This window comes from Coregonus lavaretus (genome assembly GCF_964263955.1).
Source record: "Coregonus lavaretus genome assembly, chromosome: 20".
In the NCBI taxonomy this organism is placed as follows: domain Eukaryota; kingdom Metazoa; phylum Chordata; class Actinopteri; order Salmoniformes; family Salmonidae; genus Coregonus; species Coregonus lavaretus.
In genome coordinates this window covers 6,608,610-6,626,493 of record NC_140007.1, presented here as the reverse complement: position 1 = coordinate 6,626,493, position 17,884 = coordinate 6,608,610, and the positions used below count along the sequence as shown (strand labels likewise).

At 43.4% G+C, this 17,884-nt stretch overlaps 1 protein-coding gene across 7 annotated transcripts in view; it reads right to left on the bottom strand.

The window, feature by feature from the left end:
- Positions 1-17,884, bottom strand: part of LOC311147829 (membrane-associated guanylate kinase, WW and PDZ domain-containing protein 1-like) — a 202,062-nt gene that overhangs the window by 103,787 nt on the left and 80,391 nt on the right. For all 7 annotated transcript variants that reach the window (XM_084184632.1, XM_084184626.1, XM_084184628.1 and 4 more), the window contains exon 2: positions 5,250-5,366. In XM_084184632.1, coding sequence (XP_084040758.1) covers positions 5,250-5,366 — 117 coding nt within the window. The remainder of the gene's footprint in view (positions 1-5,249; positions 5,367-17,884) is intronic.

Here is a 17,884-nt window from a genome sequence, read left to right as displayed (position 1 = left end):
ACACACACACAAATATGCACACACACAAAAGCACACACTACTCAGCACCTGTCATCGTGTCATTACTATGAACAAACACATATTTGCCCAGTTTCCTTAAAGCTATCGCTTCAACATTATAATTCTCGGACCGAATGCCATGTTTGTTAGCACAGGCGCTAGTCTGTGGCTACATGAGGGAAATATTAACCGAGTGATTGTGAAAAGCAGGCTAACAGAAGCTGGGGCCCAGCCATCCGTTACAGGGCTGAATGGCCATCATTAGCATGAGGCTCTCCGGCAGCACCCTGCAATGCAGCGACACATACACAATGGCGAGTGCCACGCTTCCCCCTGCCGTTCCCCCAGAAAAGCCCTTTTGTTCCCGCAGCATCTGGACCTGACCTCCATGCATTCTGGGGCTGGTGACCCCCCTCTCCCCCTCCTCTCCTCCCCTCTCCTCTCTTATCCACCCCTACTCAAATGGTACCTGCTATCAGGGATCCTTGGAACGTCCCTACCCCATTTGAAGTTGAAATAAAAAATGGTTAAGGTAAGGGTTAAGGTTAGAGTTAGGTAAGGGTTATGGTTATGGTTATGGTTAGGGTAAGGGTAGGTTAAGGTAAGGGTTGGAGTTTAGGGTAGGGTAGGAACGTCCCAAGGATCCCAGATAGCACTGACCCTACTCAAAAACCTACTCTGCCTCCACAGCAACCCCACCCCCTCTCTATCCTCCTCCCTTTTTACACTCACACACACCTCCCCCAGCCCCCCCTCTCTTTCAGCTACGGAGTGCAGCAGTCTCTGGCTGCTTGAAAAGAAGGTCTGTGTACTATTGGGCCTTACACAAAGCCTGCAGGATGAATTAAAAAACGAAAGAGGAAAAAAGCTCCATGGCTACTGGCCATCTGTCCCTCTGGGTTGGACATGCCTGGTATAGTGTGCCTGCCTTGCCCTCCCTGTCCTTCACCTCATCCCCAACCTCCAACCCCACCTTCCCCAATTCCCTTAGCCTATATATACACACCATCAACCACAATAACATTCTGCCATGCATCTCTCTCCTCGCTTCCCTGCATACATCAAATGCTTCACTGAACAGATGATAGATGGCGAGAACGAAGAAGACTGAGAAGAGGAGAAGGAGAGAAATAAGGAGTGCTGCCACTTGCCTGGATGTGGAGAGCCGGAGCCAGTGAATCAAGCCGTAATCCTGTCTTTGTATGAGCGGCAAACAGAAAAATGTGTCTCAAACAATGATTTCCCGAGCTCGGCAGTGGAGTGGAAAACGAGAAAGCGAGAGAGTGAGGGTGAGCGAGAGGGAGGAAGGCAGAGAGTGAGTGAGGGAGAGCAAGCTAGAGAGAGAGAGCAGCAGCAGGAAAGGAGACAGCAGGAGCGTGCGACAGAGAGAGAGAGGCAGGAGCCACCGTCAAGCCACAGGGACGCTGAGACTGTGGAATATTTGAAGTGAAAGAGAGGAGAGAGAGGGAGAAGAGAGAGAAATCAGGTGGGGGAGGGAGGGTTGGTCAATTGGTTTTGCTGGGTGGCTCTAACACTGGGATAATGCTGAGATAACCCTCATGTCGGAGCAGAGAAGCAGCTGTAGACGTGAGAGGGAAGTGAATCCCGCGAGAGAGAGAGAGAGAGAGAGAGAGAGAGAGAGAGAGAGAGAGAGAGAGAGAGAGAGAGAGAAAGAGAGTGACTTCTATGTCAATTGTGACATTTGGGGCACATGATAACAATGGCCATCTGTAGCAACAGGGCTGGGAAGGAGGGAAGAGGGAAGGAGGGAGTGGTTATGGAAGGGGTGGGGAGTTCACATGGCGGGTGTTCTCTTCCCAGAAACACAAAACAACACTAAAGCCTCTGGCGGAGAAACAGGCACCTGTTTGAGTCTGGCATAGGGAGACAAGCAGGGGACAGAGAGACAGAAACACATGTGCAGGGAGAGGTGGAGGAGAAGGAGGGAGACAAAGGGAAAGAGAGGACAGAGGAGGCGTGTGGATCCATTTTATTTCACTGCTTTGGCAGTTGAAGATTTGTCTTGTCATGGCATAGAACCATTTGAATTTAATTCAGTGGCATGGAACTTGGAGAAAGAAGGAGAGAGAGTCCAAGACGAAAAGACAAAGAGATGGACAGACATGATTAGGGTTGGAATCCTCCTGATTCCGGAATCTTCCAACTGGTATTTAAGAATTTATTTAGCAATCCTAGACATTATTTATCTCTTCAGCGTTAGTATTTTTTCATTCACAGTTAAAACTCACTGTACTTGTTTTGAAATCCATCTTGTTTTTTTTACACTGTGATGTGTACAGATGATGACTTATGATAACTCACTATGAATTTTTCCTCTATCCAGAAGTTTAACTTTGAGGCCAGACAATTTTAATTTCAGATTTAACCAAATAAGATGGACCATTTCCTATGAATGATTAAACAGGCGCTCATCTCTATGCATTAATTACATGGCTATATCCAGGGGCGACTGTCTGACTAAGCACTGGTCTCCCTCTATTTGAACTGTCCCTCCTCTCCACATTACTCTGCCCATGGTTCCCCACTGAAATATAGGTGCATGTGTGAAGGACAGGGGAATTGCATGTATATCCACAATCAAGGTTCCAAAAGTAGTCAGTGATTTAGTGATTAGCCAACTCCTTGGTCATGCCATGGCATGTATGTTTGGCAAGAAAGGAGTTGGCGAAAGCACATACAGATCTGCGATCACACTATATTTTGGTCAACAGTCATGTTCGATTTTGTGGCCCTGCCGGGACAGTACGGATTCTTTGGGAATCCTTGATCTTTCTGTCCTCTGAGCCTGGGTCATTTCCCCATCTCCCTGTTGGGCTCTTTTCTAGAGACAAACATGTTCATCACATAATCAGGCAGCAAATCTATTTTCAATATATCAGAACATCATAATCCCAGTCCGGGAGAGCAGCTCATGGAGGATTTACCAGTCACATGGCCCAGGCATAGAGAGAGGAATGGGAGAAAAATAAAAAAGAAGGGAAGGGAAAAAATGGAGAAAATATGAATCTAGCACCAGAAACCCCTTTCTATACGGCCAAGCAAAGCCACACATACACACACACACACACACAAACACACACACACACACACACACACACCCTAGATGAATAAAGAGGTGCTGTGTGGTATGGAAAGGTGATCTCCACTGATGGGATCGTGCCTGTGCAAACTGAGGCATGAGATCATGAAAACAACATCCCCAAGGAGACCACAACAACAGATTGAGAACACACACACACACACACATGCAGACAACCATACAATTACACAAACACCCACAGTGGATTTGTGACCAACTGCTGTCAGGTCCTCAACAAGGTACACTGTGGTTGATTACAAAGGCTTCATTGATTCAGAGGAAGGTTCAGGGCCTACAGACCACTCGACCAGCTACACGCAGCCAGACTATTTCGGATCTAAAGCTCCACTTTCAAAAACACACTATTCAAATGTATCAGAGAATACAAGGAGTAACCTCTCACATCGTGTTATACTGCAGAAGTGTACCATGGCAGCACAGATCCCATCCAACAGTCAGTGGGCTGACCTCACAGTACATAGTTGTCTGCTCTGGCATCCACCTGGGTCATTGGCCCACCACACCACACATTCTGTACAGTAGCTAAATGAAACAGCTGGGAGGGCAGCTTTCTAGTGTTGGGAGGATAAGTAGCTGCCCACCTGAAAAAATACTACAGTTTACCATAGAATACTATAGTACTTACTATAGAATTCCATATAATTATGTTGTAAACCGCAGTATACTGTACTTCACACTGTAGTATCCATCAATCATGTGTAGTACTTACTATATAATTTTGTAGTATACTGTAGAATACTATACTACATGACTGGAACGAATTGCAAAAATCTCTGAAGCTGGAGACTCTTATCTCCCTCACTAACTTTAAGCATCAGTTGTCAGAGCACCTTACCGATCACTGCACCTGTACACAGCCCATCTGAAATTATCCCACCCAACTACCTCATCCCTATATTGTTATTTATTTAGCTCTTTTGCACCCCAGTATCTCTATTTGCACATAATCTCTTGCACATCTAGCATTCCAGTGTTAATACTAATTGTAATTATTTTGCACTATAGCCTATTTATTGCCTTACTTCCATAACTTGCTACATTTGAACACACTGTATATATATTTTATGTTGTATTTTTGACTTTATGTTTTGTTTTACCCCATATGTAACTCTGTGTTGTTGTTTTTATCGCACTGCTTTGCTTTATCTTGGCCAGGTCGCAGTTGTAAATGAGAACTTGTTCTCAACTGGCTTACCTGGTTAAATAAAGGTGAAATAAATCAAATAAAAACTGTAGTATCCCTCGATTGTGTAGTGCAGGGGTAGGCAACCCTGTTCCTGGAGTGCCACAGGTACTGCAGGATTTTGTTCCAACTAGGCACCACACCTGACCATCTGAGATAATTGATCAGTTCAGTGATTGCCTAAATTCAACACACCTGGTCTTCCAGGTGGGTTAAATCAAAAACATAAAGCACCTACGCCACTCCAGGACCAGGGTTACCTACCCCTGGTGTAGTGCTTACTATATAATTTTGTAGTATACTGTACAATACTCTCCGTTCAGACTCCAGTCCTAACTACCTACAGGTTATGGAACATTGGCTTAGTATTTGTCCAGTAGGTTTCCTCAAGGAGTAAACCCCCACTTCAATGTGTAAGATAATAAAAACAGAAACACTACAGTAATTACTATAGTATATACTATAGTTTTTTAGCTAAAGTAATACTAAAGTATACCACAGTCATGTCCACAAAAACACTACAGTAAATACTACAGTATTTATATACACTGAAGTATTCACTGTCTGCAAAGACACTACAGTGAATACTACAGTAAAGTCCGTAAAAACACTACAGTGAATACAATATATATTATCTAAATATAGTAATACTACAGTATTTATACCATAATACTGGTATTCCAGAAATCTCAAATGTTTTATTAGATTACATCTGAATGGCTTGTTTGTGTCAATAGGTTCCACTTCTACTTTATGGGTGGAGCGGGAGGAGGAGGATGCGGAGGAGGTGGAGAAGGAATAGGAGTAGGAGGAGAGTGAGAGAGAATGCGGAGGAATCTTATGAGGAAGAAGAGGGAAAGATGAGGTGGGGATGAAGGAGAAGGAGAATGGATATTGTGAGGATGATGAGGAGGAGTTTTAGGAGGAAGATGATGATGGACTCACAAGGCACAGCATGGCGGTAGAGGTTAGCTCTGATGGTCTGTTGGAGCTCATGGTCAGGAGAGGACTTCTGAAACCTCAGGCTCAGGTAATGCTTCAAGTCCTTGTTCAGCTTGTTACCTGCAAAGGGAAACCACACAGGAACAATGGTTACGCCTCATTTCATAATACACCATTTGCATGGTGCTGTACCTGCACCAAAACGCTGGTATTTTTCATCCTATAGCTTGTTCTCCATCTTCTTTTTAAATAGTGAGCCTTGTTTTCAGCACTTTTATTTCCCTGTCTGATCAAAACTCGTTTTCTCATGCTCTCTTTTGTCTCTCCGCAGCAGACATAAAGTGAGCAATATGTTTGGAACATAACATCACAATAAAATCCCAGTATCAAATGCATATAGAATTGTGAGAATCGCAATACATATTGTATCGGCACAGAAGTATCATGATAATATCGTATCGTGAGGACCCTGGCAATTCCCTTTTAAATTTGCCAAAATTATATAATTACTCCTGTCTGTAGCCTACAGACATCAATAAAATCATTCAAAATACCAGAGAGGCAGCAAGCGTGAACAGCTTGTTGTGTTGAGACCATAGAAATATAATCCATAGAACGGTCTTGAAACCTCTAACCTTGGTAACATGACTGGTAAACTCATGGGTAAACTCACAATGGCTGCCAGTCCTGACTTGAATGGGCATGACTGTTCTACGGATTCTATTTCTATGGTTGCTGGTGTCAGTGAACAGCAGCTATAATTGGCCTTCAGCTAATTTCTAAATACAATCCTAGATTTTTTTTGTTTGTTTGGAAAATGCCTACTGCTGAAAAGAAAATACTAATTTGTCTGTAGAAGCTACAACATGTTTTCTGAACAACTCTCAATTTCTTGCCAACAGCACTGTTTTTCAAAGTAGCCTACAGGTGAGTAGCCTACGCATATTCATGCTATCTTTATCATTTATGTGAGTCAGTGCCACTGGAAAGTTTATTTTGTCAGTGTCAGAGTATGGAAAGCAGTAGAAGGTGCTCAACCAACATGAGTAGAGCTGCAACCTAAAAATGTGTAGACATCATTGGACAGGAAAAGGCGCAACGCTTCCTCACCATTAAAGATACGTCGTTTTATTACACAAGTTTAAAAGACTGACGTTTCGGCCTTCAATGGCCAATGGGCCATTTACATGCTAAGTCATGTAAATGCCCTAGAATTGCGTGAAATTTGTTTATGAAAGGTACATTATATTCTGGGCCCTGCTAAAGAAAATCACAATTTATGCAAATCCTACAAACGCCTCCGCTACTGCGCAAATGCAATGTTAGATGCATGCAATCCTTTATTATAAAGGAGATTTTTTTGGTACTCAGTAAGCTATGCCACTGCCCAGCGGTCTCAGTCTCACTACCCCAGTGTGGCCTCCTTTATCAGTGCATCAATTTCAGCTGCCACAGAGCTGACTGACCCCACCATGAGGAATGGCGTATTGTATGCTCACCTTCACCCACAGACACAGCGAAGAGAAAAGAGAAGAAGACAGAGATAGGGTGAAGTAGAGCGAGAGACAGAGAGAGAGAGAAATGGAGAGGTAAAGAGAATGATGAGACCCACAGAGAGGCATAAGCCAGGAGGCAGCAAGAGAGGTGGGCTGAGGTAATTGAGAACAACAGTTCCCTGATTGGCTTAGAGCTTCCAGGTTCAGTCAGCGAGAGTTCAGTCAGTTTCCCAGAAGGAGAGGAGTCACAATGGGGACAGATGGCCAGGGCTTTCTCTCACGCCGGGGTCTCGTTTAGGACCATTTAATGATCTCCAAATATATCATCCATGTCTGGGGAGCTGGCCAGCCATTTTGGGGTCTTTGGCCAGCGTCTCTCCACACGGACCCCTGACCACGATGGAAGCTGCTTAATAGATATTGCCTCTGTATTGAAATGACACTCTTCAATGCGTATAGATTGTAAAAAATAATAATACAACCACTTTAACATGAACAAATATATTAAATAAAAATAGCTTTATTTGTTTGCATTTTCAAAAGAAAGTTGGGTATTTTACATGGCTGGTGATATTATTAGAAGGTAAAAGTTTTTGGTAGTATGCAAAAATAGGTTCACCATTTGAGCGTATATACTAACCACTTGCTACGAGCCACTTGAAAATGCTGAGATTCAGCCAATACACTACTCATCGAGATTAATTAATCTTCTGATTATAACTTATCAACTAATTGAGGTCAAGATTATTATTTGCCCCCCCCCTGATTAATTGGAAACAAGATTATTTGGGAACAAAAGCCTGCTGTCCCCAGTGGCCCTGAGGTACAGCCAGACAGCCAGACAGCCAGACATGGAGGCATCTGTCACACAGCCCTGCGGCCCTGCATCACCTCAGCTTCCCATGGACTCACACACACAGACAGCTTAACCACAGACCACACCCTCATTTGTCAATGTCCATCCGAACCCACCTGTTCATAACTGACAATACAGACTCAATTCAGTTTTACCAATGCAAAACCCACAACCCCTGACCTATAAAGAAACACCAAAGAGTGTTAGTGAGCACCAAGGAGTCCTCAAAAACACAGCATCATTGGGAACATTATCAAATTAGGTGAACCATTCCATGCCACAGAATAGACAACAATATTCTGCATGGTTCAGATAACTCTGCTTGCAGGAAGTAGTGTACATTCATAGAAATACGACCATTACATGTTGTCAAGGTAGGAATCTGAAACAGAGGTTTTCACCCAGTATTGGAAAAACTGGCCAGCAGCTAGCCTGCTCTTCTGCATTTTTCCGTTCCCCTACACACACACAGCCCTCTGTGCAATTCTGTGCGAGCAAAGCAGTCAGGTAATTGTTACCTAGCAACCAGCCAGTGCTGACAACCACCTTCTAGGACAGCAGCCTGCATTCAGACTGTAAAAACAGAAATACAAGTTAGCACAAATACACATCTGTGCACACACACACACACACACATGCACACACACGCACACACACACACACACACACACACACACACACACACACACACACACACACACACACACACACAGGTCGATGGGTACATCCTTGACATCCTTTACTCCTCTAATACATGAGTAAATGAGATATCATAGGGATAAAACATCTTATCATAATCACTATCATCAAAATAGTCTTATTTATGTCATATACTATCACACATGCAAAATAATCAACATTCAACAACTGGATCTCCTTCCCTAAACCCTGAGTCCCGGTAGTATCCCCTGGGTGGGGACTACCATTAGGCATTACAGAACCCATCCTGTGGAGAGCTAGCACAGAGCAGGCACAGAGCAGGGAGGGGGCGGGCAGCCCAGGTGTCATGCTCCATCAATGAAGAAGTCATCAAATATTTAATATTTCCAAGGATTTACAGCCATAGCCATGTACCGCAGGGATTATTACAAACACAGTGTGTGTGTGTGTGTGTGTGGACGTGTTTAACTATTCTTGTGGGGACCAGAAGAAGGGTTAAGGTTAGGGTTAGGGTTAGGGTAAGAATACGGGTTAGGGTTAGGGTTAGGGGTTAGGGAAATATTATTTTTTAATGGGATTGAATTGTGTGTCCCCACAAGGTTTGCTGCACAAGACTGCATGTATGGGTATGTGTGTGTGAGAGAGAGTAAGAGAAGGTGTGTGTATGTGCTGCCTTTGTTCTTGAATAACAGTTTTTATCTCTCTCCACACAGACACAGTTAAAGACATGCTCCGTAACTTTGGCGACTACTAAGTATTTTTTTAAACCTCCCGCTTTGGGCTGGATGTGTCAATGTGTAGTTCATACATACATAATCGATGAGCAGAATTACTGTCTTACCTAAATTAGCCATGAAATACCTAGTTTGAAAGCGACTGGTTTTTTTGGAAGCTGTGCTGCTCCATTTTCCCTCCATTTTCCCTCACGTGGGCCAGCCCCCTAGCAATTCGAGATCAGCCAATAAGCTTCAGCCCCTCGCCATTTGAGTGACAGCTAGCAAGATGCACACACAGCAGAGTGAGAGAAAGCAATGACGTGGTGCACATATCTGCACATATGTGATGTTGTACACAATTTTCGGGGACCACTTTTGGCTTGTGAGCTTACTTTCAGAACTACAGGCAATAAAATATACAAAAGTACCTGGAAATCTCTTTAAATAAACACACAGATAAGTGCTGTACACATTTGTATGCACAGAAGTGAGACAAGCATGACCACTGCTAACATTTATCTATCGGAAAACAACGCAACACCTGCACATCCTCAAACACAAGAGACGTTGATATTTTGATATTTTCTGATTGTCCTGATCCCGTCGTCTTTGACAGACAATGAGTTCGTCAGTGATGAAGTGGGAAGCCGAGGCAAATTCCTCCAAGGACACTCTGCCCCAGATAAGGAGGAGCTGAGGAACACACAGAGGTCAATGAGCCATTTCTACGCACACACGCTCTGTCTCTGCTTCTCCCTTACAAACATGAACAGAACACACACACACAACACACAGTCTGTCTTCTCAGTGATAACAACACTCTTCCATAGACACACACAGCAATCATATACATACCAGTTTGTAACATGGTGCTACAACAGCCAATGGAAACAAAATACACCCAAAAGCAATACCATATTTTCTCCTGACATGAGAACGATTGAAAAGCAGCATGGCATGGTGCTAGATGATAAACTGGTTCCTTTTAAAGCTTGTGTGAGGTTTAAACACTGGATACTGGTCCTCATAACAGTAAAACTACTCCTCTGGGGCCTCTAGGAGAGAGATCTCTTATGAGGACTGAGAAGGTCCTGCTCCTCTGCTGGTGTCAATGAAGGTCAGTGAATTTGAGTGGAGGGCTGAGCAGGGGTGAGAGAAAGGCGTGGGAGCGTGATGCCAGTACACACACTCTCTCACACAGAGATGGATTTAACCAGAATAAGAGTGGATTATACACATACTATTCTATGGCTCCAGTCAACATTACATAACCTGGAATCTAGCTATGCATCCACTGTCTTATTCAGGGGGCGCGGGATGGGCACGCTGCACGACACTGTGCTTTCTACCATCTGGTAGGCTAAGACAGGGGCTGACACACACACATGCACACACACACACACACTCACACATATTGAGATAAAGTATTTTTCTAAAGAAATATATTTATTCTAAAACACAATATTCTGACAAGAAGAGAAGAAAGACATATGGCACCACTACCTGCAACAACAGTGGAGGCTTGAACTGAACAACTGGCAGCCTTGTTCTCTGCAACAGCTTGCATCGCTCTAATTTGCTACTATCATGTGTCAATCATGAAATTAAATGCTAGGTGATTACAGTTTCAGGAGGGTGTGTCAGTCTTCTCCTAAAGCCTCTGTCGAATAATTATTATAGATCTAATCCTATATTGTGTGTGTGTGTGTGTGTGTGTGTGTGTGTGTGTGTGTGTGTGTGTGTGTGTGTGTGTGTGTGTGTGTGTGTGACTGTGTGTGTGACTGTGCTCGGAGTGTATTACAGTGTGTGTGTATGAATGTGTGTGTGTGACAGTGTTCAGCTGCTGATTGGGATTCTGCTCCTGTCTCCCAGCTCAACACTGCCCTCTGTGTCTCCAGCCACCACCGCCAAGTCTGCCATTACCACGGCAACCCAGGGCCCAGCCAGCCAACGAATGAGATGCGCTCTGTATGGTAACCATGTGCTGCTGCCCCCCATTGGCCAACATGGGCAGTTCAGAATCTGAACTGCATGTGTGTGGCTTGAATCTCAGACACAATTATGGGTCAAAGTATGTTTAGGGTCAAAATAAAACTGTTGGACCACAGATTCAATTAATTCAATGAATATGACTTATTTGTAGTCAAGCCTCTCCAATTAAAAAGTCTGATATAAATTTGATATAATTACATAACCAAGGTTCAAGTTATTAATTCAAGGAATATAAAGAGTAGCCAAATGTTTGCTGTGTCTCATTGAATGTAACAAAAAGTAAAAATTTTCGCAGAGCGAGTTACAGTGGGGACTACACATTAGCAGACAGACAGACAGACAGACAGAACACTGTACCTATAGGAGATCCCTAAATTACGGCTGTTACACGTACATCACACACAGAGTGTGAGTCAGAGCCAGGGGACTGGCCTGGGAATGCTCTATTCTACATCTGCTGGGAAACATACAGGACTGGCTGGGTAATTACTGTAAACACATCCCTGTCTGTTTCACCAGAGATAAACCCAGGGCTAAACAATCAAATAATATTAGTCTGAAGTGGCCCATTCTCCTCGTTTCCCTTCCTATATGTAAGTACTACACATGATAGTGTGTGATAAGTATCATTACTATGTTTAATTGTATTAACCTTTACTTAGCAGGTCCCATTGAGATTTGTGAGTAGTGGGCACTATTGTAGGTGGTGGGATAGTGTGAAGACAGTGTGACTCCAGGCAGTGGATGAGTGGTCCCTTAGAGCCTTGTGGGCAGTGTTAGTTAGTTAGGCAGTCCTCTGTGCCAGGCCTGGCTGTGCGTTTCCTCCTCTCTCAGGAGAAATTCTTTGGCATAATGCGCCGTGTTAAATGACAGCCAGACGACCATAAACGAGGGAGAGAGAGAGAGAGGGATGGGGGGGGGGGGGTGGGGGGGTGGCAATGCACCTGGCCCACACACACACACACACACACACACACACACACACATACACAAGATGGTAGTGCCTGGTGTTGGACTATAAGTCACACCTGAAGTAATGACCCAGGGTTTATGGTGCGAGGGAGATGGTTTCACAGGGCCAGGCAAGAGGCCTCAACAAGGACGCTTCCACTACATAACGGAGGTCACCCTATCTGGGTTCTGTGGCATGAAGGAGACAGCTGCATGCCCCTTACATTCCTCCCTCACAGAAAGAGAGTGCACATCAAGATCACTAACATTATCCATCTCAAAAACACAGGGAGCATGTAGCCCTTTCCTGCAATCAATGACCAAAAGCACCCTCTTTGGCCTCATGGGTGGAATGTTATTCATATTTTTCATAATGTCATAATTAATAAAGATTATTATTTTTTAAACTGACGAAAATCTGGTGTTTCTATATCAAACAGTTTTGTTATATTTCAGTCTTCTGTGATGTATATATAAAGTGTAATATTGGGATGCAAACTCAAAATTGAATAAATGTCAACTCTATATCTGACATGGTACAGGTGTCTTATTTTTTTAAAGCCCAGAACCATGTGTGTGAGGTGTATACTTTTGTTTCAAAGTAGTTTGTTTAAGACTACAAGTCTTTAGCCCACTGCAGTAAAATGTTAAACAGATGGTACCTAGCATTATAGTACCTAACACATTCATAGATGCTAACTACCTTTAGTGCCTATTGCTGATAGTTCCTTCTGGCCGGGGGAGTTTTGTTAAGAGCCCCTACGCTCGTTCTGAACGTTAAAGCGCATCGCTTGCGGTATGGTTTTGAAAACATAAGGGACTTATTTTTCATATCAGCGATAAATAATAGTAATTTAAAAAATGTTAAATTACTACACACCTTTATAGGATTAGGGTTAGTGTTCCCACATGGCCATGTTACAGCGCTTGTTTATGGAAGACAGATGGAAGACAGATTTGACCACCTGTGCTAATTAGCTATCTAGCGTGCTGTGTGTAAGCGTAACTGGGAGGGAAGTGTAGTTCGTCAGCTGGAGGCACACACAACGTATGGATCTGTGCAAATCTTCTACAGTAAGTGTTTTTTAATTTTAATTGTATTATTTATCTTTGATATGAACGATAAGGGCCATATGTTTCGAATACTGCTTCGCAAGCGATGATTATTGATGTTTCTAAATGTTAAAACACAGTGTCGGAATTGTAGTTCACATGGAGCCAACCGTGTGCAAAGTTAACCGCTGAAAACCCTATGGAGAGAAGGGTTTTCGAGAGCTAGGCCTAGATGTGTTAGCATTGGTAGAGGTAAATAATGATATCGGCCAAATAGGCAAAATTGAACAAAAACGCATTTTTCCAAAGGATTCAAAATAAAACTGAACTGAATCCAAACTTGATTTGGTTTAAGGAAACAGGCTACGGGTTCTGTGAAACAAAATACAGCTTGTCCCAAATAGTGACTCTCCACAACAAAGTTTCCAGAACACTGGCAAAGGCAGGTAGAAATAGGCCTACCTAGTGCCACTCGATGGGCTAAACCATCAGTCACAAGGAGCAGGGGTGCACTTCACCAATTAACTGGTTGAAACCAATGTTGTATATAAACCCTGGATTGTTTTGGCCAGTGAGAGACTTTGAAGCCACCAGTCGGCCATATTGGCACTCTTCAGAAAAGCAGTCCTCCATAGACGGGTTGGTTGTTTAGCAACAAAAACCGACACGTGCTGAACTATGTGGCAAAACAGATGGGGTTGGCTTAGATTGCTGACAACATGTAAACTCTATTTTGTCTCCAACGTTTATTGAAAACACATCAATTTGCACAAGGAGTGCTTTTTGTCTCTCACATACATTGTCACAGTTTGTTGGTTAGCTAACTAGCTAATTTTGCCATATTAGCATAGAAGTGACATCAGCAAAAACACCTCAAAACAAGACAACAAGAACAAGATAAATGTAGCTGAAACGAGCCACATACGATTCCCCACATGGCAACGTCTTGTCATTGTTGACAGCTATCTGGCCATCCAGCATCACAACAACATACAGACTTCTGCCTCATTGAAGCACATGCATTGTTTTCATGACGTTGTCAGCTTATCTGTCTATACAGATAGACAGTCCCCTGTAGCTCAGTTGATAGAGCATGGCGCTTGCAACGCCAGGGTTGTGGGTTCGTTTCCCATGGGGGGCCGGTATGAAAATGTATGCACTCACTAACTGTAAGTCGCTCTGGATAAGACCGTCTGCTAAATGACTTAAAATGTACAGTATATAATTTAACTGTTTCAAGGACACTTCACATCCATTTAAATATTTTTGTTGTTGTAGTGGGGACAGTAACATTAGTAAAATTCTACTTTAAAGAAAATGTTTTAATATATTTTAAAATGTCAAATGTTTATGTTTAGCTCACATAATATTATTTAAAAGTATGCATTAAGGTATCTGTAATAGAATAAACGTGGCAAAAACAAATGTAGATATTTATAAATGCATTTCTATAGCTTCCAAAATATGTTTTACAATGGTGGGGGAGTGCCAAGATGGAGGCATGGTGCCCCTGTCAGTCATGTAGTGTCCAGTGCATTCGGAAAGTATTCAGACCCCTTTACTTTTTCCACATTTTGTAACGTTACAGCCTTATTCTAAAATGTATTTTTTGTAAATGTATCCCTCATTAACACACAATAACCCATAATGAAAAAACAAGAACAGGTTTATAGAAATGTTTGCAAATGTCAAAAAAATTAAACAACGGAAATATCACATTTATATAAGAATTCAGACCCTTTACTCAATACTTTGTTGAAGCACCTTTGGCAGCGATTAAAGCCTCGAGTATTCTTGCGTATGACACTACAAGCTTGGCACACATGTATTTGGGAAGTTTCTCCCATTCTTCTTTGCAGATCCACTCAAGTTATGTCAGGTTGGATGAGGAGCATCGCTGCACATCAATTTTCAGGTCTCTCCGGAGATGTTCGATCGGGTTCAAGTCCGGGCTCTGGCTGGGCCTCTCAAGGACATTCAGAGACTTGTCCCGAAGCCACTCCTGCGTTGTCTTGGCTGTGTGCTTAGAGTTGTTGTCCTGTTGGAAGTTGAACCTTCGCCCCAGTCTGAGGTCTTGAGCGCTCTGGAGCAGGTTTTCATCAAGGATCTCTCTGTGCTCTGTTCATCTTTCCCTCGATCTTGACTAGTCTCCCAGTCCCTGCCACTGAAAAACCTTACTACAGCATGATGCTGCCACCACCATGCTTCACCGTAGGGATGGTGCCAGGTTTCCTCCAGACGTGACGCTTGGCATTCAGCCCAAAGAGTTCAATCTTGGTTTCATCAGACCAGAGAATCTTGTTTCTCATGGTCTGAGATTCCTTTAGGTGCCTTTTGGCAAACTCCAAGTGGGCTGTCATGTGCCTTATACTGAAAAGTGGCTTCCGTCTGGCTTCCATTCTACCATAAAGGCCTGATTTGTGGAGTGCTGCAGAGATGGTTGTCCTTCTGGAAGTTTCTCCCATCTCCACAGAGGAACTCTGGAGCTCTGTCAGAGTGACCATCGGTTTCTTGGTCACCTCCTTGACCAAGGCCCTTCTTCCCCGATTGCTCAGTTTGGCCAGGCGGTCACTTCTAGGGAGAGTCTTGGTGGTTCCACATTTCTTCCATTTAAGAATGATGGAGGCCACTGTGTTCTTGGGGACCTTCAATGCTGCAGACATTTTTTGGTACCCTTCCCCAGATCTGTGCCTCGACACAATCCTGTCTCGGAGCTCTACGGACAATTCCTTCAACCTCATGGCTTGGAATTTGCTCTGTCAACTGTGGGACCTTAAATAGACAGCTGTGTGTCTTTCCAAATCATGTCCAATCAATTGAATTTACCACAGGTGGACTCCAATCAAGTTGTAGAAACATCTCAAGGATGATCAATGGAAACAGGATGCACCTGAGCTCAATTTCGAGTCTCATAGCAAAGGGTCTGAATACTTAGTTATTTCTGTAAAATGTTTATTAATATCTAACATTTTGAAAAACCTGTTTTTGCTTTGTCATTATGGGGTATTGTGTGTAGATTGATGAGGATTTTAGAATAAGGCTGTAACATAACAAAATGTGGAAAACATGAAGGGGTCTGAATACTTTCCGAATGCACTGTATATACAAATAATTGGTTGAGACGTCATTTACACAACACAGAGTCTATAGATTGTCTAGAGCTGACTAATAATTATCATACAATATTCACAGTCCTTTCCTAATACAAACCGGCACATTTTCAATAGCAGAACCAACAATACTGTCACATACTATCCAGTCGTTATGTGGAGTGCCGTTTCGCCTATATATTATGATTACATTTGTTTGTGAGGTTGTTGTTCGTTTCGGTGTTCGGCAGTTTTTTGGGCGGCTGTTCGCGCACACATTGTTTCTTGAGGCAAGTTGAAGTTCGGTAGCAAGTTGAAGTTCGGTATGCCCCTTCGTCGGTAATTGGTCAACAGGTCAACATCGGAAGCCATTCATTTTCAATGGAGGGAAGCTAAGTGGGGAAAGCTGAACTTTTTGCAAATACTCACTATAGCTTCCAACTCCTACTGGATTGGCTGTTGATACCTAGCACTACCTAGCCTGCTTGCTAGCATCCACATGAGGAAATCCCCTGTTACGCCTAGCCCCCATTACGCCTAGCTGAGCAGTTTGCTGTAACTGAACAAGCACACAGTAAGCACTAAAAATAAATGCACAAACTGAAAGGAAATAAGTTGACTTGACTAGTAAACATAGGCTAATGACAAGAGGGGAATTTAATATGAAGAGGACTCCTGATTAGTATTTTACCAACATTAAAATCTATAGAAAAGTAAAAGAGTGCACAAAGGAGAGTGGGTTTGTGCTTGGGCCCGACTGTGATAAGCACACCTATCGCCATACAATACAGTAGAATACATTACATACAAATCAGTAGGCCTAGTCTATATGGTTGAACAGAGTCCTTCTGTTCTGACTATAGGTTTGGAGGAGCACAGAGTCCTTCAGTTCTGACTAGGCTGTCGGGTTCAACAAGGCTGCTGCTGCTATGATTGATTGGTTTAGGTCAGTCATTGTCGTCTGGGTGGTCGGTTATTGTCACCTCTTCATCAAGGAGGCTCCTTAACAGTCAATAGCCCTCTGTCTGGTGTACTGAGGCAGGGTTCAATCTGTCTGCTATGAGGCTCTGTCTACTTCTCACTGTGCCAGGAGCCAAAACATTAGATCTGATTTTGAGATGGTTGCATACCTTTCCCCAGCAGCCCCATACTGATAACACTGAGATCACAATAAACACAAAGACAGGGCATTTCCTTCACAGGCCAAATAATATTGTATTTCCCCTCACCAATTCCAAATAATAGACACAGAGAAGGAACTGGATATGCTGGTTTCTAAACACTCAAATCGATTGTTTCAGCCGTTTCCTGTGTGTCTCTAGCTGTCCTGTCAGTCAGCACAGGACTCTCATGTTACAGATGATGAGAGTTCACTCTCCAGCATGAAACACAGACAGACACACAGACACACACAGGCAGACACAGACAAACACACATTTATTACTAAGCCATTTACTGCCACCATATGCAGCCTCTACCAGCCCTGCAATCAGTGTGGCATTGATGGGGAGGAAAAAACAGCAATCAGAGCGAGGTCCTCCCAAAAGCTTGGACAGCTTTCATCTCTGCCTGCTCTAACCCGTCCCTGCCTGGAGTACCCAAGGAGCCAGGCCGCCTTGGAGCACAAACTTTTCCTTTAGACTTTAACTTCCATATCACCACCTGCCACCTACTGCCATTCATGGCCCAGAAATCTTTGGACAAGCAGACAAACAGATAGGAAATACAGAGCAAACTCCGGAAACTTGGTAGATAGGGCACTCTGGCCAAGCTGGGCAGAGTGAAGTAGGTGGACTGTACAAACTGGGAACATTGGGCAGCGTGG